The sequence below is a fragment of the Dromiciops gliroides genome, chromosome 1, assembly GCF_019393635.1.
Source record: "Dromiciops gliroides isolate mDroGli1 chromosome 1, mDroGli1.pri, whole genome shotgun sequence".
Classification (NCBI taxonomy): Eukaryota; Metazoa; Chordata; class Mammalia; order Microbiotheria; family Microbiotheriidae; genus Dromiciops; species Dromiciops gliroides.
The window spans coordinates 192,793,737-192,820,382 of record NC_057861.1 but is presented as its reverse complement, the minus strand read 5'-3'; the positions used below and the strand labels follow the sequence as shown (position 1 = coordinate 192,820,382).

The window sequence follows — 26,646 nt, the reverse complement described above, 5'->3', positions numbered from 1 at the left end:
CATACACACATATAACAGACTAAAAATTTTTTTTTGGTGTGTAATGAAGAAACTAGATGAATCTAAAATGAGGATGTACTACAAGTAGAATGAATGCAAAGTTCACCTGAGTAGGGTAAATGCCTTACATGGTTCAACTGAAGAATGAAACATATGGGGAAACATGACTAAAAACAATGCAAAAAAACAACAACAAAAAAACCAACCAAACCCAACAACACTTTAATGTGCATTCATAACCTTGACAGCTCTTTTTTTCCATCATTTATCTTCAAGTTGAACTTTTAAAAAGTAACGAAATTAGGAGAAACATCCTGAGATGGATGACTTCTGGTATATGTGTGTGGTGAGAAGTCAAAATGAATCTAGGGAGGGGCTTCCAATATGAGAGCAAAATGAGTGCCAGGCACATTTTCCTGGAGCAAGCCAAGGCTAAAGGTCATAAGGAGTGCTTTAGAAAATCCTCAGGTTTTCATGATCCCTGTTGAGGGGAAATAACTAGCTTTGTGTATTGGAAACACCCATTTCATTAAAAATGATTGTAGCCATAGCAATTATGCACAAGGGCTTAAACATTTGATTTAGGAAAATAATGGAACAATGACTACAGAAGCCGGTAGAAGAAAGTTGGATAGGGTGAATATTTAAGTAGTGCTTCAGGGAAAAGGCCTTGGCATCCGAAGAGACTTTAAAAATGGTTAAGCTTCTATGGGTGTATTTGCTACAATAATCCATTGAAACAACAGTAATCTAAAAATAGCCTTGTTTTCTGTCCTAAGCTCCTTTTAACTTCGTTAGTCATCACCAATTCTTAAAATAAAATCCGTGTAACAGTCTCTCCTAGTAGCAGCTATAAACAAACTTCAAGAAGCAGGGAGAAGGAGGAGGAGGAGGAGGAGAGGAAAAAAGGAAGAGGAGGGAGCAGTGGTCCTAGGAAGAGGAGGAAGAATACTGTGCTCCGTATGGCAGTGAAAGGCCCAGGCGGAGGCCCAGACTTGGTGCAAAGGCAGGATAGGATCATCGGCAGCTGAGGCCTGTACACCGTGCTCTGGACTGGAAACTGGGCGGTCAAGGTTAGCTGGCTGTGGAGCCTAAGCTCCGCCGCCGCCGACACTGCCGCTGCTGCTGCTGCTGCCGCTGCAGCCGCTGCCGCCGACTTCGAAAACTCCCTCTGACTTGGACCTGTGCCACTGTGGTCCCGGCAACGGCATTAAACAGAAGGAAACAGACTGGGGATTCCGTCATTTCAAGAGGAGGAGAGAGAGAGGGAGAAAGGAAAGCATTGAGAGCAGACAGGAAAGAAAGTTTTTTTTTAAATTATTATTTATTAATTTTTTTTTTTACCAAAAGCTCTCACCATTCCAATATCTGCTTACTCTCTAGCCTCTTCTAACAACATAAGGGTAAGGCTGATGTCCTTAAAAATCTGAGACCATGCTGACACCTTGTTAGGAGGAAGTGGGGAACCTAGACTGGTGCTGCTTTTTCATGTGACTGTGACTGAGTGTGTGTGTGTGTGTGTGTGTGTGTGTGTTTCTACAGTTAACTCTGCAAGGCTAGAACTACTCATCCCTGTGATTAGGAGGTGACGGTCCCAGCATCAAGGAGACCTTTTCTGTAACCCAATAAAATAGCCACCGCTCTGCAAAGTGTGTTGTTGGAGGAGTGGGAGGTGGTGGTGATGGGGTGGGAAAGGGGAGGGAAAGGGTGACAGAAAATATTTTTAAAAGGGTTTGCCAAACTTCATTTCCCAGTCTCAGATCCAGCACCTCCCCTTCTCTACAATGCAAATAGAGACTATACACACACAAGGCCTTACTATTTCTGACCTACCTAAGTTGCTGTCCAGAAAGGTTATAGGACGTCTATTAGCACTGTATGGGGAGCTAAAGAATAATCATTGCTATTGCTATTCACTGGAAAGGGCATGAACTTAAAGTCAGAAGGCAAGGGTTCCAGTACAACTTACCAGCCCTATAACTGCCAAGTATGTATGTCAGTGAACTTCGTAGTTTTCTCATCCATGAAGTGAAAAAAAATCTTTTGCTATCTACCGCATATTGTTATAACAAGGAAACTGCTTTGTAAAATGTAAAGTGATTTATAAATGTAAGTTATGATGTGTATCCTTCCTTCTACCAGACTTTCTGCTCCTTCTTCCCTCAGGTGGGCTAACTGTGAGAGTTGACCAGAGAGCAGAGAGAAGGAGAAAGAAGATGGAAATTCTTCATGCAAAGTCATTCAAATTACTCTGTTGTCATTAAGACTGAAAAACAGCCGAAAATCCCAATGGATTTGATGCTTAAGGAGGGTGGTAAGAAGGTTTTGCTGCCCTGCTGCCCCCTAGCGGCGTATTCAATTTGGTCACCTTACGGATTTGCCTGCCTCCTGGTGGCATTAAATCTTTCCACTGGCTATTCTGCCAAAGATGAAGAGTAGGGGCAGAATCCTGTGCAAACTGTTCTTCATTAGAGGGGGAATGATATTTATATCTGATATGAAACTGGTATATTCATAAAGTTTTAAATTGTATGATACATAAACAACAACAACAACAAAAATCAATAAATGTAAACCCCCAAGGACAGAAGACATGTTACACATGATGTGATTTTCAACATCTATTAGCAGTCCTTCAATCAAACATAATTCATATTATTGAAATAAAGAATTTTCAGATTTCTCTAGCTTTTGCCACTGTAGCTAATTGATATTGACTGTTGGAATAATGGCTTAAACTAATAAATATTATATTTATGTTTGAAAAGGTGAAAAACAAAATGATGGTCTTTAAATTTGTACCTGCATTGCAGTGTACAATTCATTACTCATTTGATATATCAAAAGCTCTGGAGAAAACACTTTTTCCTCTTTCCTAGTCAGTGTTGGTTGGATGTGGAATATTTTCAATAATTATGGAGTACAATAACTGCCCCCAGGACTCAGTACTGGCCTCCAATTCCCCAGCAGCAGCAGACAGACTTTTGCTTGTGTTGGGTTTATTTTAAACCACATAAGGGTGTCGTGCAATAGATTTATGATTTTTTTATACACCAGACATCTTAACCGCCCTAACACTCCAATTCCTTCTATCCAACTCCAACAAGAAAATATGGTCCCGTTTTTGCCAGCTGAACTGAGCCTGGGGAGATGGAGAAGGGTTGGAGTAAAAGAAGCATAGAAGTGAGAAGGAATTGAATTAGCAGAAGCTTTGAGGGAAATGGAATCTCTCTCTCTCTCCATCCTTCCCTCCTTCTCCCCCCCCCCACCCCGCCATACACACTTATTTCGAATCTCCATAGTTTCTCCTGTAAAATACCACTCTGCCCTATATGGGCTAGGGTTGGGTCACAAGACAGGGATGGGGGTGGATGGAAAGAAGAGGTAGCTTGAAAACTTGGGGAGATTCCTCCTATACTCTTTACTACTGGGCAGTGCAACCATTTGGGCAAACTGTTGCTGAGATATTTACATCATCATAAATAATAATAATAATAACAATAAATCTCGGCGATTGAAATCAAATCCATCAAGTCTGTTAGTAATTTAACGGAATGGGATTTTCCTTTCTATTGCCTGCCAGTTGAAGCTCTTTTCCAAATTTCCAGTGGGGGAAGCCTGCTATTTTACATAATGACTTCAGCATGCAGGGCTCTCTCTGCAAAACCATCCGCCACCCCCTCCACCCCTCCCTCCTCCTTCTTTCATTAAATAAGTGCGCTGCTTATATAAACTCATATATACACAGAGAGACTTTCAAGATTTTAATTAGTTTGCTAATTTATGCGCTTATTAGAAATGTGACTTTGTGAAGCAACCGCAGGACACAAGAAGCAGCTTCAAAAAGAAGCAGCAGGCGAGGGTGGCAGTGGCGGGAGTGAGGGGGGTGGCTGGGGAGGGGGAGAGGTGGACAAGGAGGAAGAGGAGAACGACGACTCTAGTACTTTTCTTCTTGTATCGAAGACTTTTCTTGCCTCCTGCTGGCTCCTCGCAGACTGCTGCTGAAGAGGGGAGCTGGCAGAATTGTGATGTCACGGGGAGGGGAGGGGGGTGTGAGGAGAGGAGGCGGGGAGGGTGTTTTCCAGCTTTAAAAAGGCAGCAGTCAGAGAGCTGCCCTGCGTCAGAGAGAGACTTAGAGACTCTTCAAACTCACTGAGCAAAATAAACACCACTGAATAAGACAGGGAGAGAAAAAGAGAGAGCGAGCAAGAAAGAGAGGAGAGAGAGAGAATAAACTTCCCAAGTGCTCTCTACCCCCTCCCTCTCTTAATCAGGACTGCAGTAGCAGCAGCAGCAGCAGCAGCAGCAGCAGCAGCAACAGCAACAGCAACAGCAGCGCTAGTTCGTGCTCTTAACAACCCAGGCGCGCACATACACGCACCTCAATGACATTTCACTGGGGAAGGCTGCTATTAGCTTAAGGGTTTTTTTCCCCCTTTCCGTAGGTGGAAAGCGTTTGAGTTTCCACTTGGAAGACACAAACTCCAGTTCCCTACATTACAAGGGGGAAAAAGAGAGGGGGAAAAAAGCAGACAGCCTAGGGGAGCGCGGGGTAAAGGGCTGAGAGAGGGAAAGTGAGTAAGCGAAGCATTAGGGAAAAGGGGGACCTGCAGGAGGGAAAAAGAGCCGGCGGGAGGGAGAGCGGGCGGGCAGGGAGGGAAGGGAACGTAGAGAGGGCGAGAAAGAGAGAGAGAGAGCGAGAAAGAGAGAGAGAAAGAGAGAAAGCGAGCGAGAAAGATTGGAGACCCACCACCTCCTCACACCGCTGCCGAGTGGATGCCAAGCACCAGCTTTCCAGCGTCTTCCAAGTTTCCATTTGGACCTCCGGCTCCAGCTTGCGGGAGAGAAACTTTGGTGGATTTGCAGTCCCCCTCTTGCCCTTTCACCGCGGCTGCCACCACAATGAAATCAGCTGAAGAAGGTAAACTCATCGGTTTCTGTCTCTTCCCCTACCCTCCCTCTCTCCCTTTTTTAATGTAATATACATAACTTTGTCGATTCTCGCCTGCTCAGGTCAGAATTCTGGAGCTTCTGGAGGGCGGGGTAGAGGAATACAGAAGCGTTCTGGGGTCTAGACTGGGGATTGGGGAGCGCTGAGAGTAGATGGGTAGGTGATGGGCAGGAGGACGGAGGTAACTGGGTGGAGAAGGCTAGGAGCACCCGGGGCGCACTGAGGCTGGAGAAGGAGGCGCACGGACTTTGACGGAGCTGCTGGCGCTGGCTGGCTGCAGTGATTGGGAAGCGGTGTCCCCCTGGTGTTTCCCCAAAGCAGCCTTGATTTTGAATGCGACTTCTTGCCAATAGGTGTCTCCTCTTCCTCTTGCGCTGACTGCACGAACTTGGCCTTCACTTCTGGATGCTTAAAATGGACTAAGACTGTAGAAAACTCAGGGGGAAAAATGCAACAGTCGTGTTTGACTTTCCCCCCTCTTTTTGAGGGGTTCGAGCCATCAAAACAAAACAATGCGTTTTACTTTAGGGTGAAATGTCGCTTTAAGAAAGGAGAGGCCACCCTTGGAATGCTTGGTTTAGAGCAAACAGAATCCTTAAGATTACGGACGCTGTTGCCTTTCTCTATCTGTAAGTGTTTTGTATGAATGTAGACAAGTTGCACTTTGCAAACTCAACGTAGCTTATTGTGCCCAGTTAAGCCACTAAATGTGAGGGACAATGGCACATCTGGCTGAAGTGACATTATGAAATATGATAAATCCTGTTACCCTCTATTTAAAACCACTTTATTCTTACAAAAATTAGAAAACCACTTCGACATGTTGCAAAATAATTTGAAAGGTGTCAGTCAAGTTCATTTATGCTCTCTATTATTGTAGGGGAAATCATCCGCAAGCCTTTGAAATGGAGAGTAGGCATTGACACCTGGAAAGTAGCTTTTATTTCCTATTGGGTAACCACTAATTACGTTAAATTAATTATAGGATCCTCCTGAATTTGTAGTTTTGAGTTGTAATTCATAACTTCAGTGCTCAAGATTTTGGCCACAGTTTACTTGTTCCACTCCAAATCTGCCTCCTCTTCCCTTAAAAAAAAATAAGAAAAGAAAAGAAAAAGAAAAGGAAAAGCCTTGTCCAGAGTAGTCTTTAGAATAAATTATTTGAAAACAATCCAGTAACGGATGTTTAAAATTATACTTTTGAAATGTTAATTAGATAATATAAACTAGTGATTACTTATCAGTTTCTAAGCTACTTAAACACAACTGCCATACATTACTTAAATTGTTTTTAAAAAGCAAGTCTTTCCTGTCAAATGAGTGATTGCTTCCCTTTATCCCAAGGGCCAAATATTAATGACTGGGAGTATAAATGAAATGCTTTAATTTTATTATTTTCAATTATAATTACCTTGTCCACTGTAAAAGCTCTTTGCCTTTGGAACTATCCTATTACTCCTTAATCTTAAAAGAAGGACTCCATATACGTTTTATTGGTCAATGTTTTTCAGTATTTGTGGAACCGTATTATCTAGGGCTTGCTCACATTTTCTGCTCTTTTACAAGTCTTCTAAAAATGTACTAGAAGGGTTCTTGTCAATAGGAAAGTTTAAGGAAGTTTAGAACACATCTGTTTGAAAGTGCTTCCTACCTAGTTCTTAAGGATGTTGGACATAATACAGTCATAATACAGTCTAGGTTTCACTTTATTCAAAACAAACTTTCAGTATTCCATCCTCTAATAAGGAAACATCTTTCACAAGGAAACAAGTCAACTTTTGAAAAGAGAGGTTTTTATGTTTTTCTAGTTAAGAAAACAATTTTATAAATATCCCTACTAAAACACCACAAGTTATCTTCAGTAATTAGCTTGAATAAATGAGTTTTGATATATTTTAGAGGGACTAAAAAATTAGGCCAACCAGAAAGCATGATCTAATCTTGTAAATACATAGGCAAACTCTTCAAGGAGCGAATTGCTCCTTGTAAATTAAAGTCTACCACTGTCTGGTGATTCTTGGTGAAGAAAATATACTATTTTATGTACTAGTATAAAATTCAGACTATTCCATTACTCATTTCTGATGAAAAGAATGATTAAAACATCTGATGGTCACAGAGCATCTCAATGATTCTTTGGTATCTCCACAAAATCTAGAAGCATCTGGGTTGAAGCTCATTAAAAACTGTTGTTCCCGAAAGCTTTGTGGCAGATTGTCAAAGTGTGAGGAATATGGAGAACTAGTCCTTTTAGGCCCTGCAGGTACTCACCCATTTAAGAAGTTTCTCCATCCCACAGAACACCCCAAGGGTTCTAAACTGAACAAAGCTTTCTGTGTTCTCCCATCACTTAATTTAAGGAGTTGTTTTCTAACCCAAATTAGTAAATGGCAGAGGCTTGCACCTAGCCTTATCACATCCCAACACTTGAGCTTTATATCCTATTAACATCACATAGCTTCAGTGGGGAAGTGGGCCAAGCTAAATATTTCAATGGAGACACTAATATCTGCTGAATGGGCAAATCAAACCCCAGCCAAATATCACTCTGAACCATTTGGAAGATGCAAGGCACATGTGGTAGCTAGACTGGAATAGGGTGCTGGTAAAGAATAGAGAGAGGGCATTTTTCCAGGCTTGTGCCATACTTTTCTGTTTTTCTATTGTATAGTTAGGTGAAACTAGATTGGAAGTTAGTGTATCTGGCCACTGGGTAAATAAGCATTCTTGTTTTCCTGTAAGTTAGGGAGTGATGAAATCAGGTGGTAACCAATGGGTGTGAAAGGAGCTAGGTAAGTGTATCATCTCTGGAGAAGCCTAGGACATGGCTTTAGTGGACATAGCTCAAACAGATTATAAGGATTTTTGGAACTAAAGTGTGTGTGTGTGTTAAAAATGAAAATAAGTTTTTCAAAAGAAATCTGACCCTCTCTTCAGAAAATGCATTTAAAAAAGAACCACAAATAACAATTAAAAAACTCACTAAACTCACCACCATACCTCTTTAACTGGGGATTGTTATTAGAAAATAAATCAGGCCAGACTAGAATGGAGTTTATCACTGGAGAAAATCAGCAGTTGAAGATCACTGAAGGAAAACATCTGGGAAATATCCTGTTTTTTTGGTGCTTCTCACCAAATGGCAGGGTCAATGAGTCCCCAGTGTTAAAAGTAAGATTCATTTTTATTAGCCTTTAGAGTGGCACATGATACCCTCACCACTGTCTTTGGTCTTTCTTTTGTGTCTCTTAGACCCTCCTCACCATCAATTTACCCCCATGATCTTTCATTCTCCTGCTATTTCATATGGTGGTTTTAATTGGGTGCCAAGGCCTTTTACATACACTGGTGATTCAGTCTGAAAGTTAGAACAACAACTGTGAACAAAGAAAAATTTAAAGAAAAAAGAAATACTACAGAGATTTGTATAAAGAATTAACAGAATTGCTTGCCAGTGGATACCTCACAAAGACCTACAGATACACAGGAAAAATCTTTTCAAATTTTGGAGTTATCACTTAAAGAAAGAACCGGTCACTTGCCTTTTTTTCCCCCCAAAGAAGGGGAATAGTCTGAACAATACTAACACAAGTCAATGGTTACCACAAGTTAAACATCAGCCTGTAAGTAAAATGCCAGAAGCAAAACCAAGGGCAGATGTGTGCCAGCCTTGTGTAAAGCTTAATAAACAATTTGTAAGCAATACAGTACTTAATTATGAAAAGAAGAAAGAGAAAATACATAATCCATCCTCATGGAAAAAGCTAGATTTTCCTGGCACTTCCTGATAATTCTTTTAGCCATGGGGCCTGGAAAATGGTATTCCCTAAGTTTATGATTCTGAGTTGCAAGGATCTTCCATAACTACTTGGAAAAAGTATTCCTTTGAAACCCAGCCTTAAACTCTGGGAGAGCTGCAAGTTCAGCTTGGACCTGGCTTCTGGGCCATTGAAAGTATTTGCATGTAGTAGATTCCAGAGCTAGCTAGAGATGGAAGTAAACTTACTCAAAGGAGACAAGGTGAACTCAAGTCCTCATTATTGACTTTTCAAAAATCTGGATTTAAAGATTGACCTTAATAGCCTTCGGTTAGGTGTCTTTAAAGGGAGTACAAAAATGCTATCTTTTTTATCTTTCTTTGTGGAGCTTCATTTTATAGAAATTACACAGAATCCTTCAGTGATCAGAATGCCAACTTTCACACAGGCAGGCACACGTGAATCCATTTTTCTATCTCTCTGACTTTGATGAGTTAGTTTAGGTATCAGATAGGTCCTACAGCTATTATCCACATCATCATTCTCATCAGTATCATTGCCTCAGCCTAATTCAGTACAATGAAGTTCATTTTGTCATAGGTTTGTTTATAAGCGGAACTAAATGTTAGCAAAGTAGACTGTAACCCAGATATGTATTGGCTTCCAGAAGCTCTTTCTGTCTTTCTTTTTTAAATCAAAATGTGGTCCTTTATTTTAATTCTGTTAAGACCAAGCAGAGAGTTTGCAGTTTCTAGTTCTCTTGAAATGCTTGGACATGAGCAGAAGTTCTTTCAATTAAGTTACCATCCTTTTCCCTTTCCCCTTTCTGATAGAATTGTATACAAACTGGCAAACTATGGCTCTTGGACTATTGGGGAGGACATTAAACTCCATCAGAATAACTTAATCAAGGGGAAAAAGGTAGTGTTTGGTTCTGCAACTTGAAACTGAAGTAATATGTGTTATTTGTGATGACGACTGACGATCTGTGCCTCATCTTCCTCTAGGATTCCCTTCTTCTATCCTCCAGGCTTCATGATTTGTACTTAATAAGCATCAGACATAAGCTGGGACTGGTCCAGAGACTTACCCCAGTTTTATCAGCCGTGTCTTAAGACCAAAAGAGATAGGAAAAAAAAAATGGAACAAAGTGAAAGGGGAATAAAGGGAGTATGGTGTGAAGTTTGGGTCTAAGCGGATCTAAAGGGAGCCTAAAGTTTCAGGGCATGTGTTTATCTTTTGGGGAGTGAAGGATGTGCGTGTGTGTGTGTACGTGTGGTCCCACAACTTTTCAGTTTTACTCAAGTGTGTGTGTGTGTGTGTGTGTGTGTGTGTGTGTGTGTGTGTGTGCACGCGCGTGCGTGCGTGTGTGGCGGGGGGTGGTGGTTGGAATCGAAGTCACGAAGTTGTCTTTGGAATTCAGAAGTTTGGAAAGACCACGAGGACAAGGGAGATGAACACACACACACACACACACACACACACACACACACACGCCTCCCTGCTCGCCATCCTATTCACTGTTCACTGTGGGGAAGGGGGAGGCCAGCCGTATCAAAAGATAGCAAGGGGAAAAAAAATAAAAGGGCTTTTGCTTTAACTTACGTAGAGAGTTTATTTTAAAACAAGGAAGCCGGGTGGACTGCAGAGCAGCTTGTTTATATAAACCCGGAAACATCAACAGAGGGAGAGAGGGAGGGAAGAGAAGGGAGGGAGATACAGCGGTACAGGGTGAGAGTCACATTACAGCCCAAGAGGACGCCTGCAGCAGAGGCGGTAGCAGCCGCGGAGCAGAGCTCAGCTCTGTCTACCTGGTCCTTCAGCCCCGAGCGATTGAATTACACCCACTTTGCTAAGAACAGGCGGGGGTGAGAGAGAGAGAGAGAGAGAGAGAGAGAGAGAGAGAGAGAGAGAGAGAGAGAGAGAGAGAGAGAGAGAGAGAGAGAGAGAGAGAGAGAGAGAGAGAGAGAGAGAGAGAGGACTGAGAGGAGGGCTGAGAGAGGGTGAGACTGGCCCGGAGGGAACTTCACTGCTCTAGCCTCACCCTGCCTGGGCCAGCGACCCTTCCTTCTTGCTGGGGACGGCGGAGCCGAGTCGAAGGCTTTCTCTCCCTCTCCCTCTCTCTTAGCAGTGGATCAACAGGTGTCCCAGGAACTGAGAAGCAGCCGGAGGTTTAGAAAGGGAGAGGCAGGCAGTCGCCAAGTCGGGGGCAAGAAGAAAGTTGCTTCCCCACTCCTCTTCCTCTGCTCCAACTCCACCTTCTTCCCCTTTGCTCCCGTGGTCGTCCGGGAGGCGTCCGCACTTGGCTAGTCGGGGTCCTCCAGGGGCTCCGCGAGAGAGGAGGACAGGAGGCTAATAAGAGCCCCCCCTTAACCCCGCCCCCCAACAACCTCCAACAGCACCACAAACTTTCAGAAAAGGGTGGGGGAGTCGGGAGAGAGAAGGGGAGGCGGTATCTTTCTCCCCCAGAGATTCAGACATGACCGGTCTGGAAGAAGACCAGGAGTTTGACTTTGATTTCCTTTTCGAGTTTAACCAGGCCGACGAGGGCACCTCCGGGGCAGGCAAAGGTGGGTGAAGCGCATCTCTCATCTGTCATTTCTCACTCTCCCCCTTCCCCAACACCCCCTTATTTCCCGATGCCCAGTCCCTTCTTCTCTGCGTTTTCTTGCCCTCCTTCGGGGGTGGGGGGTGGGGGCGGAGACACGGATAGGTTTTTCTGGAGATCAGGGCGCGCTGGCGGGCAGGGGGCGCCCGGGGAGATGGGGGGAGCTTGAGGAGGCGGTTTGGAACTTGCCAGGTCTGGCCTGGCCTGGTCTGGCTCTAGGTTCAGCCATGGCCCAGCCTCTAGGCTGAAGTAGAGACTTTTGGTCGTGTGCGTGCGTGTGTGTGTGTGTGTGTGTGTGTGTGTGTGTGTGTGTGTGTGTGTGTGTGTTTAGGGGGAGGTGTTAACGCTCAGCTTCAGGAGAGACGCCGGCGGGTCACTGCAGGATAGGTGTTTGGGGCGGGGGGGGGGGGGGAGCGTGAGACAGCCTTTGCATTTCCTGGTTTGAGGGACCCGGCGCAGAGAAGTCCCCTTTTGAGTGTGCCTCCTCCTCCCCACTCCCTTAAAATAAATCGCCTCCTGGTGACAAGCGCTCCAGGAGGGAATGGAGGAGCGGGAGGGTCTGGTATGCCGCAAGTGATAGCGGGTTGGCTAGCAAAGCGCCCCAGGACAGGAGCAAGAACTCTTTGAAGTTCTGACATTTGCGGAGCTGAGACTCGTGTGTGCGGCTGTGCTGGTGGCTGCTGTTGCTGCTGCCGCTGCTGCCGCCCGCATGCAAGTGATGGGACCAGAAGTTTTCTTGTTCACTCGTCTCTGTCTTTTTTTCACCACCTGTCCGAGCATGTACGGAGGTTGCTAGGGCCTGCACTTCTCTGGACCTTGGAAGTGGGCTGGGAAAGAAGTCCCTGGTACTTAATGGGGGAAGGGGGGTGGGGAGAGGAAGCATACGCTTGCTCATGCGGCTCCTCTAGGGTCCGCCCCCGCCACCCCTGGCTGCAGGGGGAGCCTGTCTCAGTTCTTATCTCGTTCATCAAAGGGCCAAGCTTTCTTTCTGGCCCTGCCTTTTCCCAATTTCCCCTCTTACCCCCTTCTGGGCCACTGCTGATGTGAGGAGACAGTCTCAACAAAATCCAATCTCTTGGGACTTGGAGGCCTGGGAAAGAGTAGATGTCCCAGATTCTTGAGCCAAGGAGACTGCCTACCAGAATGATGGACAATAAATTTATTTTAATGATCATTTAGGGGTTGGGGTGGGAAGATTCTGTTTAGGTCTCACTGTGGTCTTTGAACATTTACACTTCAGGTGTTTTTAAAATCTTGGTGGCCAGTGTGAGCTGTCTGACAAATAAAGCAGTTGGCATTTATGCCCTCACTAATGATTTGTCTTGAAACAGAACTACCTCTGTGCTGCGCCTGGAGAATCAGCATACAATGTCTTCAAAATCATGTTGTCAAAATGTAAGATTGGGTCTTTATTTTATCTACTCAAAAGGACATGTACAAGTCACCCACAGAAACAAGGAGATTGCCACACTGAGACAGATGGTCAGTGTCCTCTGCCAGAGGGAACTGAGGAAGGCATAAAAGGCCCAGAATGCACTGGGGTCGCTTGGACAGTGTTTTACAATGGGGAAGGATTTTCCACACATTTCTCCTCGGCTCATGAGCTGACAGTGAACAGAAGTATAATAATGAAACTTCTATAGTTTCATCCAAATTATATAGTAATTGTAAAGTCTATAATAACTTTCTTGTCACTCATTTTTAATCACATCCAAAGCTGACAACAAGATTCAGTGATGTACAGAAAGATACAGAAGCTTATCCTTTCCTGTCACTTCCATAAATTGAGGGTATGTTCTTCTGTCTCATCTCTTTGGTCCAAACAAAATGAAGGATGACACCCAAAATATGATTCTCCAGAGCACAGATTCTGTGAGATGCTATCTCTGATTTTTGTGAGTTAGGCCAATTAATAAGGTAGATCAACACTTGGTGTACTTTGAAATACATGGCCTCTTCATCAAGTATTCCTATGTTAGTCTAAAAAAAGTAGAGTCTAACTAGTCTGTGATTAATTTTCTCTTTGTCTACCTAAGCCACTTTACTTAGCCTTCTTTCCAAACTACAAGCAGCACCCCTAAACTTTTCCCTCCATCTGCCCTTTTCTGTTGGCTTTTAAACAAGTTTCTCTTTTCTTGTAGTTTTTGAAATGAGGTGATGAAAACTAAATGCAGTATTCTTGGCGAGTGCATACCCTCAACTTAATATAATGGATGTATAATATTTTCCATGTCATCTGCTACCCCTTTCTTAAGTCTAAGATCTTGTTCTTTTGTTGTTGTTGTTGTTGTTGTTAATTCTTCCAGCTAGTGAGACATTGTCTGCTCCTCATTATCAACTCCATCACTGAGCTCCTGCCCTGATTAGTTTGCTTTTCACCCTCCTTCCTGGTCACAGATCTCTAGACCTATGAGATCAGTAGGAGGGAGAATGGGGTTGGAGGAGATAGGAAGTTATGTGGAAAGGATATTGGAGGCAACTTAGACCATACCTAAGAGTCCAATAAATTACCGTTGGGAAGTAGTTTTCATTTACTTGCTTTGAATTTAGGCTGCCCCTAACCTTGCTCATTTGCTCGGTTTTGTAAGTTCCTTCAGGGGTCCCTTTTAATCCACTTAGTCTTTGAATAAATGTGTTTCATTAGCAAAATTTTCCACTTTACTATAAAACCCGTTTTTCAGTTCATTAACAGATATCTTTAACAGCTATTTGAATACCCCAATTTTGGTTCCATCTATAATTTCTTTGGTGAAAAATGTCTATTCATTAGTATTTTTTGTTGTCTATACTTGAAAACAGAATCGTTTTTTTTAAATGATAGTCTTTTCATTGACACACAACATACAAGGTGTCCCCAAGACTTTGGGGACACCCTATATACTGTTTTCCTAACCATATTATGGCTTGTAGATCACTAGGCCTAATCAATCTTATTCCCTGTAATTTTTTAAAATGATTTTAAAACAACTAGTTTATTTGTTTATAATTGTCATAGTCAATTAAGTGAAAAAAATTCATTTATATTGGTTTTTATAACTGACTAGTAGTTTGAATTAAATTTATTTGTTAATCTCTTAGTCTCATGGATAAACCTGAAGAATGTACTTATCCATACACAAGTAGTATTATGGTTAGTTGTTTAAAATATGTATAATTGTAGCACCACGCAGGTATGCTCATGAGCATGCAAGCACACATACTTTTTTTCTGATATGATTTTCCTTAAAACTTTAGTAATACTAAATAGGAGTGATTGAGTGATTGCCTCTGTTGGGTAATTATGTATGTGTGTTTCTAAGATTCCATAACTTTTTTTTTTTTGAGGGGCAATGAGGGTGAAGTGACTTGCTCAGGGTCACACAGCTAGTAACTGTTAAATGTCTGAGGTTGGATTTGAACTCACGTCCTCCTGAATCCAGGGCTGGTGCTTTATCCACTGTGCTACATAGCTGCCCCCCAGGATTCCATAACTTAACAGGGATCCCTCAATTGCCCCTACTTTGATGATGTTATAGTTTCTACTCAATTACTCATCCCTCTGGATTTGTAAAGTTAACACCTATCACCTCTCATGGCCAAAGCCTTCAGTGGAAGTATCCTTAAAGATATCGAGGTCCATATCCTCACTTGGCCTTCAAGAGTTGAAGTGACTAGCCCAAGGTCACACAGCCTGTAAGTGGTTGAGAATGGAATTGGGGTCTAGGCCTTGAATCCAAATCCAGTGAGCCTTCTTTCTTATTCATCTATAAAATGGGGCTAATAATAGCAATGATATCCCAGGGTCTCATCACGAATTAGATGTCCAGTCTGTGTCTCATTATCTTTCTTTCTTCCCAAACCCATCCTTCTTTCAAACTTCCTTACTTGAGGGATTCTTGATCCTTCTGGTCATCTAGGTTTGAAGACTTGGTGTCATCTTCACTCTTCTTCACCCTACCTGGACAATTGGCTGTCAAATCTTATAGCCTTCTATTTTCACATCATCTCTTGCATTTCTTTCCTTTTATTCAGACAATCACAATCCTAATGCAGGGTCTTTACATTATTATTTGTATGGAATACTGAAATAGTATCCTTTTTTTCCCTTTATTACCTCAATCTTCTCTTTATTCCAATCTGTCCTCCACACAGATACCAAAGTGATTTTTCTAAAACTCAGGTGTGACCATATTTCCTTTACTCTATTCAACCACTCCTCCTCTCTGTGCCCCTCTCTCCCCAATGAACCCTAGTGATTCCCTATTTCCATATCACACTCCCCATTTGGCATTTAAAGCTTTTCACAACATGGTTCCTTCATACCTTTCTAGTCTTCTTACACATTATTCCATTCCATGAACCTATGGTTCGGCCATACTAATTTTGTCATTCTGCACATGCAGTGTCCATTTTTGTGCCTGGGATGCCTTCCCTCCTTACCTCTCTCTTTTAGGATCCCTTAGGTTCCTTCTAGACGCAAGTCAAACTTTCTACCTGAAGCCTTTCCTAATACCCCCACCGGTCCATGTTCTCCCTTCTTAAAATTATGTATGTACACATTGTTTCCCTCATTGGAGCAGAAACTCCTAGAAGGCAGGGACTCTTAGTGTTTTGTCTTTATATATGTTGCACCTAGCATAGTACCTCATATTTAGAAGGGGATTAATAAATGCTTGTTTATCAATGGATCAAATCAATAAAATCAGATAATGTCTTTAAAGTGTTTTATAAACCTTCCTGTAATAGAAATATAAGCTATTATTATGTACTCTAGCATGCTGCTTTGGTTGGGCCTCTTTTTTGACTCTATAAATTAAATAGGTCTTTCTATAAAAAAATTACTTATTGAGAAGAAATGGTTTAGTTTAAACTTTTTTCTCTATTTAATCCTTTCCATTAGCCTAGCTGATTTAGAGAGGATCAGAGATCATTCAATGTCCCACACGTTACACATAGGGAATCAATAGAAAGTTTAAATTATAGGTAGGACCAAGATTAGAACCTTTATATTTGGACTCCATGTCAAGTGTAGATTTGTTTTTTTGTTTTTGTTTTTTTTAGTGAGGCAATTGGGGTTAAGTGACTTGCCCAGGGTCACACAGCTAGTAAGTGTTAAGTGTCTGAGGTCGGATTTGAACTCAGGTCCTCCTGAATCCAGGGTCAGTGCTCTATCTACTGCGCCACCTAGCTGCCCCATAGATTTGGTTTTTAATGGGATTTGTCCCCTGGGGATTATTCTTGTATCCGTGATGATAAATATTTTTATTATTATCTTGGTTAAAGGTATAGGGAATGTGCTTTTCAAATCTGTGAAGGACACTAGCCTTGGAGGGGTCATAGGATTATAAATCTAGAGTTGGAAGGGATCTTAGAGGTCAACCTTTTCATTTTATACATGGGGAAACTGAAGCAGACAGCTGTTAAATGACTTGTCCAAGTGTAACACATGTAAGCATGTGAGGTGGGATTTGAAGTAGCAAGGTAGCTAACATGGTGTGTGATAGACTTAGGTCCAGAAAAAGATCTCAAAGGATGGAAACCTGGGCCCAATGAGATGAAATTTAGTAGGTACAAATTAAATTCTTATTCTTGAGTTAAAAAAAAGCAACAAAAACAACTTTACAAGTATTGACTTGCCAGAGATATGTGGCTAGACAATTCCTGTGGAAAAGGTCAAGAGGTTTTATGGATTGTAAGCTCAGTATGAGCATTAGGATAATAGAATTAGTGCTGAAAGAGACTTTAGCATTCATCCAATCTAGAACCTTCATTTTGTTGTTGAGGGAACCTAGGGCTAGATTGATTCAGTTCATTTCTGAGGCCACCAGATAAGTAGACAAGTCAGGCATTGAACTTAATGCTAGGTGTTACTGTGGATACAGTACTAGACTTGAGAGTCAGGAAGACCTGAATTCAAATTATGATTTGGAAACTTACTAGCTATGTGACCCTGGGCAAGTCATTTAACTTCTTTAGCATCAGTTTTGTCATTTGTAAAATGGAAATAATAATAGTACCTACCTCAAGGGGTTGTTCTGAGGAACAAAGGAGATAATAGATGTATGTGCTTTGCAAACCTGAAAGGATTATTATTATAAATTCGATTACTCCAAATCCAGAGGTTTTTTTTCCTATTGCATCATAATTATACCCTAGGCTTCTTTGATGGAGATATGATGTCCAGAACAAGGGTAGCAGTTGTTCTACTATATGCTGTCCTGGTCAAATTTTTAGGCTGTAATGTATTCAGTTCTGGGCACCACATTTTAGGAAAGACATAGACAACCTAGAGTGAGTACAGAAAAGGACTAGAGAATAGCTGTAGAATGGTGGTCCCCAAAGTGGGACTCGGTGCTTCCTGGGGAGAATACAACCTGATCCTAAGCAGCTGTTGCCTGATCCCTGGAGAGTGTGATCAACCAACCAATGGGAGGATGGGACAATAAGTCTCATCCTGTCCTCCTTCAGAAGCCAATCAATAGTGTGTATTTCAACTACACATTTTTTTGGCCTATCTTACATAGTTCTTCAGTTTCAGTTTTATTTTTCAGTGTGTCAAAGGCCACATTCTTCCTGTAGCAGTATCTATTACCTGCATCATCCTGTGGGAAGCTAGGAAGGAGGCAAAATGCCCCTGAAATTTTGAGAGCAGCATTTGGTCATTAGACTTTACCCTGGTCTGTTTCTAGCTTTGTATTGCTTTGGTTTAGAACAGTGAAAAAATGGGTAAATTCTTTAAGATAATAAGAGACACTCCACGATGATCTGTTTGAGAGTTGAAGAAAGGGCAGTGCTTGTTGTGTATGTTGTAGTTCTTGCTACCATTTTGCAGAATTAGTATCAAGTGATATAGTAGGAGGAATCTGTGGCTATTACTTTTTTTTTTTTTAATTCTTTTTTTTTTTTTAGTGAGGCAACTGGGGTTAAGTGACTTGCCCAGAGTCACACAGCTAGTAAGTGTTAAGTGTCTGAGACCGGATTTGAACTCAGGTACTCCTGACTCCAGGGCCGGTGCTCTATCCACTGCGCCATCTAGCTGCCCCTGTGGCTATTACTTTTAACATTAGGCTATAATAATCAACCATTAGGCTTGTCTCCAACATAACCACAACTACCCTTTATTTCCCAATGTTCCTCTATTCCACCTCCCTACACTGAATATTTTTAACCTAGTCCCTTCTAAGAGTAAAATGTAGTCCTTGGGTATGGTAGCCTAAATGCTACCAAGTTAGACAAGCATCAGTTTTGGAGATGCCACCATCACCCAAGTTCTACTGGGTTGGTGACAGTGGTATACAATAATGTCAAACTGGAATAGAAATAGGGGCCACTAAACCATACATAAGGAGCCTTCCAAGTCACATATTGAATTAGAAAACCACATATCAACATTTTCTATATTCTATTGTATTTTTTTGGTTTAATATTTCTCAGTTACATTTTAATCTAGTTTGAGGAGCACTTACTTGGGAGTAACATGAGCTACATGCGTATTGCAGGCTGAATGTTTGCAACTGGTATAAAACATGTATACAGCTAACTAAGTACAAAGTATATATGAAGGAAAAACAACGTAATATTTGGGGAGAGATGATCAGGAAAGGCTTGATTTAAGAGGTGATGACTGTGCTGAGGTATGAGGGGAATTAGGGTTTGTTAGAAGTGGAGATGTAGAATAGAATTCCATGCAAAGATACTAAGGTGAGATTGGCAGAAACACAGATTACATGAGCTGGACTAATGTGAAGTCAGTCTAGAAAGGTAGGCAAGAATCAGAGTATAAAGTCCTTTAAATACCAAACAAAGGAGTTTATATTTTATCCTACAGGAACTAGGGATCCATTTAGCAGGGGAGTGACATTATCATACTTGTTCCTCAGGTGGATCATTTGGCTTCTATGTGGAGGATAGACTGGAGGGGAGATACTGGAAGGGGAAAAACCAATTAGGAGGTTAAGGGATCAGTTCCTGGAAGGGGTGCTAAGGGTTTGGAATTAGGTTGGTGTTCCTGTGAATGGAGAGAAGGGGAAAATTTTAAGATAGGCTATTTCATAAAGTTTCTATGCAAAACCACCAGGTCTTTAGACAGTTGAATTGAAAAAGCAACCTGGTAGTGACAAACATTAGTTAGCCCAATTCATCAAGCTATTCTGAGGGAACAGAAAACGGTTACTTCATATAATCATATAATATTTATTTAAATACCAAATAATTTATATCACTAAAGAATTACCTATTAAATTGTATTTTTAATAATATTATTATACTATCTATAAATATCAACAGCAGCTAGGTGGCACAGTGTATAGCTTTGTGACCCTGGGCAAGTCATTTGGTTTCTCACCTTTAGTTTCATCAGCTATAAAAATAGGGATAATGATAGCACCTACTTCAAAGAGTTGTTGTGAAGTTCAAATGAGATACTTGTAAAACACTTTGCAAACTATACAAATTCTAGTTATTATTATTATTATCCTAAAAGTTGCTCCAATCTTGAGTGTTTGAATACTTACTGTGAAAAGAGTCTTGTCCTTAGGAGATTTATAGCCTCTTTGGGGAGAAAGGACACATGTGAAAAAAGGATCATTGACAAATAAGAGGTGGCAAATTCCTTTGTTTCCTCACTTGCAAAGTTGGGGTGCAGTGGGACTTAGATGATCTCCAAGATCTTTTCTTTGAATAATAACTCAGTTTCTTAGAGCACTTTAAGGTTAACAAAGCACTTTGTTCATAACATACTTGTGGGTTTGTGTTGTAAGGTTCTTTGTTCCAACTTGACTATGAAGAAATTGAGTCTTAGTGAGTTTAAACGGTTTGTTTAAGGTCACACTAGCATATGTCATTTGGATCCAAACGTAACCCAGATATCTCCTGATGCCAAGATGAGGGGGCTTTCCAGCACTTAGCACAGTGCCTGGCACATAGTCTAGGTGTTTAATAAACTCTGATTTGACTGACTTCCATTAAACCATGCTGTCTGCTGAAATCAAGCAGTGGAATATTATATCCAATGAATGAGGAAGAGATTGAATAATTATTGAAGGCCCAATTAGGATTGTAGAAGATCATCTCAGCTTCCCAAGAACCATGCATAGGATCTGAGCTGAGCCTTGGAGGCTGGGTAGGCCTTACATATGTAAAGAGGAGAAGGGATAGGTTATCTCACAACAGGGAACTAGGCTTCAACTTTTCAACAGAAGGCCCTGGGTTGTTTTTTTGTTACTTTATTTTGGTGGCCTAGTGAAGTTGCTAGGGAATGTGGCAAATTCTCTTTTCTTTCTTGACTACTGTATTAAATCCTGCAGCTCATAGTGTGCTAGGCTGAGGCCGAGGGGCCAAGACAGTACTGAGCTTGGTGATTTAAACCAACTACTGAGAATTGTACCTAGAAAAGAGTGGATAATCAGCACAGACCGAAAGGTACAGTTTTTGCCTCCTCCCTGTTAGCCTGATCCTTCCAAAGTAGGGACATTATGATCTACTTCAATTGTATTAACTAAGAGTGAGGCACAAGTTGATGCTGGCAAAATACTAAAGAGAGCAAGGATGTGTATACTTAACATATGCATATTGGGCAAGGTTGAGTGTGACCCTTGCTTGCTTCCCAGCATCACTGAATTTTTGTTTTGTTTTGTTTTGTTTTTGTTTTTGGTTTTTTTTTTTTTAGTGAGGCAATTGGGATTAAGTGACTTGCCCAGGGTCACACAGCTAGTAAGTGTTAAGTGTCTGAGGTCGGATTTGAACTCAGGTACTCCTGAATCCAGGGCCAGTGCTCTATCCACTGCGCCACCTAGCTGCCCCAGAATTGTTTTTTAAAATTATTTTTCTATACTCCTCATTCAGTATTCAATTATATATTGCCTTTTATTGTTGTTCTTATTGTTCAGTTGTGTCCTACTCTTCCTCCCATCCCTCTTCAGACTTTGTTCAGTTGTTTTTCAGTCATGGATGACTCTTTATGACCCCATTTGGGGTTTTCTTGGCAAAGATACTGGAGTGGTTTGCTATTTCCTTCTCTGGGTCATTTTACAGATGAGAAACTAATGCAAACAGGAGACTTGCCCAGGGTCACTCAACTAGTAAATGTTTGAGGCCAGATTTGAACTCCAGAAGAGGGATAAATCTTCTTGACTTAAGGCCTAGCACTGTATTTACTGCACCACCTAGTTCCCCATAGTTGTTAACTTCTGTGTAACATGCACGTGTCCTTTCTAGTTTGTAAGATTCTTGATGGAAAGTCACAGGATCATAGAGCTCAAATGGACTTTTGTGGTTACTTAGTCCAAACCTTTCATTTTACAAATAAGGAAAAGAAGCTAAGAAGCCCAGGGAGAGAGATTAAAAGACTTACCCAAGGTCACACAGATAGCAAGTAGCAGATGTGACAGGGAGTTGAACTCAGGACCTGTGACTCCCGAGTGGAGTGGAGTACCCTGTCTTACATGCCTTGTATCCCACATAATGACTAGCACAGGACTACCAACATAATAGGTCCTCAAGAACTATTTGTTTACTCTTGGAATGAATAACCGAATGAATGAATTCTACCACCAACATTGGTTTCAGCCAGGACTGGTGCCTTGGTCCTACCCACACGTCATCCCCTTTCCACTCATTAAACAGCTGATGTGCAGCTGATGCTGGTTTTCAGATCCACTCCTCTGCAGGAGGGGAGGTATGGGCTTCCCTTTCCACTTGAGATCAGGGAAATCCTGCTCCCCTTCATCTGTAATTCAATAGTTGATTTTCCCATCAGCTGTTTAAGGGGTGTGGCAGTGGCATCATGGCTGCATGCCCTTGTTCTCCAAGTTATTTCGGCCTTGCTGAATGTTGCCACAGTATTGTCACCGTGGCAACTTGACAGGAAACTGTCAGGAGTTCGGGGTAGTGGTCTGGCGTCTCTCCACAGAGAACAATGACATTTTCCAAAATTTGAAAAAAAAAATTAATTGCTTGTGGCTTCTTAATGTTTTTTGTGTGGAAAGAAAATGTCTTGTGCCAGAAGATGATTGTTGAGAATTTGCATGTTGCTTAGAAAAATCTCTGGTCACATATTAATAATTTCTCGCCCCCCCAAAGAAATGGAAGAATAATACTGTGTGACTGAGTACATGAATGAGTAGGTGGCAAACCCAGAATGAGGTCTTTTGCCCACGGGGTTCTAATCCTTACTATTCACTAAAGAAAAGAGAATAAAATATAGTGTATAAGTACTAAGAACAACAATTGAAAAATACTCTTCAAAAGGATGTCTTCTAATCAAAATCACAATATCATTTTTTGGGGGAAGAGTAAAAAAACCTTGAATTATTTTGAGTTGAGTGAGGATATTATAATAATTATTTTATTCCTTTGAATTTCCTTTTAGTTTTCAGATACTATAAATAATGAACAACTTAAAAAAATTCCTTGAAAACATAATATTAAACAAAAGTGATGGGGGAAAAGTTACCTAAAATGTATTCTTTTTTAAGAGACCATTTTAGGAGCTTGCCTTGGTAAGCATTGCTATACTTTATGCAGGCTACTAGGCCATATTTTGAATTTTTAAAAGTCTTTAACTCTAATTTATCTCTTTACCTAATTATTTGTCAATTTAAAACCTATCAAACTTTATTTATTTATTGCCCCAATGGGACTATTAGATCCATCTTTACACATCCCTTTTTGCTGGCAGATTGTTGTGCTAACTCTCCAAAACTACACCTCTAGGGCTGTTGCTGTCTATCATGTCAATTTGGTCGACATGCAAAAATCCCTTTATGCAATTCATCTTATAAACTTCCATGCACATATTCACCAGTCAGTTTTTCAACTGCACCATTTTGGGCCTACCTTATGCAGTTCTTCAGTTTTATTTTCAGTTTGTCAAAGTCCACATTCCTTCTTTTGGCTGTATTTCCTACCTTCATTGCCCTGTCAGGGAGGGAGGCATGTACATGCAATTCCGAGGGTAGAATTTGGCCATCAGACTTTTCCCAAGTCTATTTCTAGCATGCACGCTGCAGTTTAGCAGAACACAAATCCTAATGGGTAAGTTCCTCAAAATAAAAAAACAAAACAAAAACCCAACACTCTATGATGATTTGTGTGAGAGTTGAGGGAAGGCCATGGATAGAGTGCATTTTTTATTGCTTACTACTGTTTTGTAGATGTGATCTACTATTAGGAGGTGTTGAATCTGACTTTTAATATTGGACTTTACATAGTATTAAAAGAAAATCAGATTGATGTTAGGCCCTAGTCGTCACAATACTGCACTATGAGAACAAGTAGACTTATTAGAAAATCTATGCACATTCCATTTTTACTATTTCTTAGATTCTGTTCGTTATGTGTGTGCTCAAATCAGGTGTGTGGGAGTGTGGACTGAGTTACTGTAATGATGTTTGCTTAAAAATAAGTTTCGTTTTTCTTAAAGGAATGGAATTGATTTGCATACTTTTGACAGTTACTTAGAATTTAACTTCTGGATTTGTGGGAAAAATGTTACAGAGGATGAAACAAAGATTATTTCCAGTATCCAGATGGATTCAGGAACTTTGTTATGTTTTGGAAATTAGTGTACTATTAGAAAAAGGAGATACAAATTATACCTTTTTGTCAGTTGGCATTTGAACCATATTAATTAAAAATTATTATTGTCAGTTATATTGAAGTAACTTTTTCCTGTCTATCTTATTTGCTTAAAATAGTTCAGTTTCTTTTGTAGCAATCTACAGTGTAATTTAATGAACTCTCCTTGGCACATAGCCAGTTTCCTAAGGCATCCAGTAGAAAGTGTCTTTAATAGGTGTTGAGAACATTTGTGCCTGACATGATATAAATCAGCTTGAACATCCCAGAGCTGCTAAGAAAGTTTCTGAAAATGTTTTCATTTTGTGTAAATATCATAGCTAAATAGTTAAAATGTGAATTTAGGTGGCTAATAAAACCCAATTGGGTAGAACCTATAAGGAAGAGTGAAAGGAGACAGATATGTTGACTTGAGGAAGTGCATAGGGGTCACTGCATAGACAATCAGTACCATGGAGGATTGAGTTAGGTTGAGAACAACAGACATCATAATTAACAAAAGCTCTTCTGGATCTCAGCATGCTAGACTAGGGAGGGTCATTGCCTTGGGTGTTTATCCCTTGGGAGGGAAGCAAACAAACATTCTACATTGGAAAGGCTCAGACTCAGTGGGGAAGTTGGGGAACTCAAACTTGTTTATTGTTATTGTTCCGGGAAAGGGAATAATGACTTTATCATCACATAGCCCACAAAGGGCAATTTGGTTGAGTGTTTATAATTAAGTTGAGGCATTAAAGCCTTTTATTTTGTAATTTGTTTAACTTAGAGAAACCTAAGGCTGTGTTTTTTTCACAAAGGCATTTTCTTCTTTTTCTTGGTGATTTAGAGTTTTGCTAAGGTGCTTTTAGTATTAAATTTTTTTTTTTCAGCTCCTAAAGTCTACTAAAATTTCCCCCTGCCTGCTCCTGATGTGCTTACTCTCACCTTTCTTACTGTTCATCCAGTCATTAGCTAGCCTTACAATAGATGAGTACACAACCCATTAGTGAAGATGAAAGAAGATAGAAGAAGCTGGGTGGCATAGATGGGCAAAGGAGAATTGCTGTACATATGGTAGAAGGAGTCTTTGCTTCCTCCGCTCTCCCATTGTTTAATTAGCCACATGCAGCTCTGTCCACAAGTGACCACTGAAGTATTCTTTAGGCCAGGAGCACTGTGTCCCTCTTCAGTGGCCTGCCTTGCTATTTCCCCTCCCTAAAAATCCTGAAGCTTTGAATGGGCCAGGCCCAGTAACCAGGCCAAGGAGCCAAGTTCTGTAACTAGGTGTTTGTTGATTGAAAATTCCCTTTTCGGTTCTAGAGTCTTTATTTTCTGCTCCTGATGAAATAGCAAATCACTTTTGCCCTATCAGCTGTTGAATATACTAATGGTTTACTGCCATCACTTCACATCTTATTTAACCAAGGCAGATTAAGGTATGTTGCTAAGGACTGATATGCTAACTCAATAGGGTAGTTTCTAATTTTGCCTCTGGATAAAATACAAAGTGCCTCTGTTTGGTATTTAAAGTCCTTCACAACTTGGCACCAACCTTTCCTTCCTCTGACCGGACTACTGACCTCCCTGGCTGGCTTCCTTTAAGTCCCAACTAAAATACCACAACTACAAGAAACCTTCTCCATCCCCTCTTAATCTCAGTGCCTTCCCTTGGTTAATAACTTTCTATTTATCCTGTGTATAGCTTGCTTTGTATACATTTGTTAGCATGTTGTCTCCCCCCATTAGATTGTAAGTTCCTTGAGGGCAGAGACTAACTTTTGCCTCTTTTTGTATCTCTGGCACTTAACACAGTTCTTGGCACATAGTAGGCACTTCATAAATGTTTTTTGATTCATTGACCTTCTTTCCAGGATTATTGCTTATTACTGCCCATTATTCCTTTTTCCAGCTAAACTGGCGTATTTACTGTTCCCCTTAAGTAGCATTCCATCTCCAGTCTTCATGATTTTATACAGGTTATGCCCTATGCCCAGAACAAACTATTTCCTCACCTCCACTTCCTGGACTCCTTAGCTTCCTCAAGGACTCAAGTGCTATCTCCTTCTAAAAGACCTATCCTGCTCCCCTTCCAGTTGCTAGTGTCCTCCCCTAACACCAGAATTACTCTGAATTTAGAATCATAGATTCAGAGCTAGAATTAACTAATTTCCAGTGCTTTGTACTTAGGAAACTCATGGAACCCCTGTCATTTTACAGATAAATAGCACCTGAGACCCAGGAAGTTGTGACCTGCCCAAGTCCACACAGGTAGTGAGTAATAGATGCAGGATTTGATCCCAGGTCCTCTGATTCAAAAGTGCATTTTCCACGGTTAGTTCTGTGTGTGTGTGTGTGTGTGTGTGTGTGTGTGTGTGTGTGTGTGTATGTGTTATTTTCCTCCCAGTAGAATGTAAGCTTATCAAGGGTAAGGTCTGTTTCATTTTTATCTTCATGCCCCCAATGCCTAGAAAGTTGTTGTTGAGTTGCTTCAGTAATGACCCCATTTGGGGCTTTCTTAGCAAAGATCCTGGAGTGGTTTGCCATTTCCTTCTCCGGCTCATTTTACAGATGAGGAAATTGAGGCAAACAGGGCTAAGTGACTTGTCTGGGGTCACATAGCTAGTAAGTGTCTCAAGATGGATTTGAACTCATGAAGATGAGTCTTCTTGAATCGGAGCTCAGTGCTCTATCCACTGTGCCAAAAGTACCTGTTACTTAACCAGTACTCAGTAAGTGCTTGCTGGATGAATGAATAAATAATATTCAGTGTCTAACAGCTGTCCCTTGTTGTTGTT

The 26,646-nt window shown here is 41.1% G+C and overlaps 1 protein-coding gene and 1 long non-coding RNA gene across 2 annotated transcripts in view; both read left to right on the top strand.

Annotated features, from left to right (window-relative positions):
* The first annotated feature begins 870 nt into the window (after positions 1 to 870).
* Positions 871 to 2,687, top strand: LOC122735780. Its single transcript, XR_006354147.1, has 2 exons — positions 871 to 1,403; positions 2,167 to 2,687. It is a non-coding gene; the product is annotated as an uncharacterized LOC122735780 (long non-coding RNA).
* A 2,083-nt stretch (positions 2,688 to 4,770) lies between these two features.
* The window catches only part of NFATC1 (nuclear factor of activated T cells 1), a 221,502-nt gene continuing 199,626 nt past the window's right edge, over positions 4,771 to 26,646 (top strand). Inside the window, exon 1 of the mRNA XM_043979273.1 lies at positions 4,771 to 4,921. Coding sequence (XP_043835208.1) covers positions 4,777 to 4,921 — 145 coding nt within the window. The 5' untranslated portion in view covers positions 4,771 to 4,776. The remainder of the gene's footprint in view (positions 4,922 to 26,646) is intronic.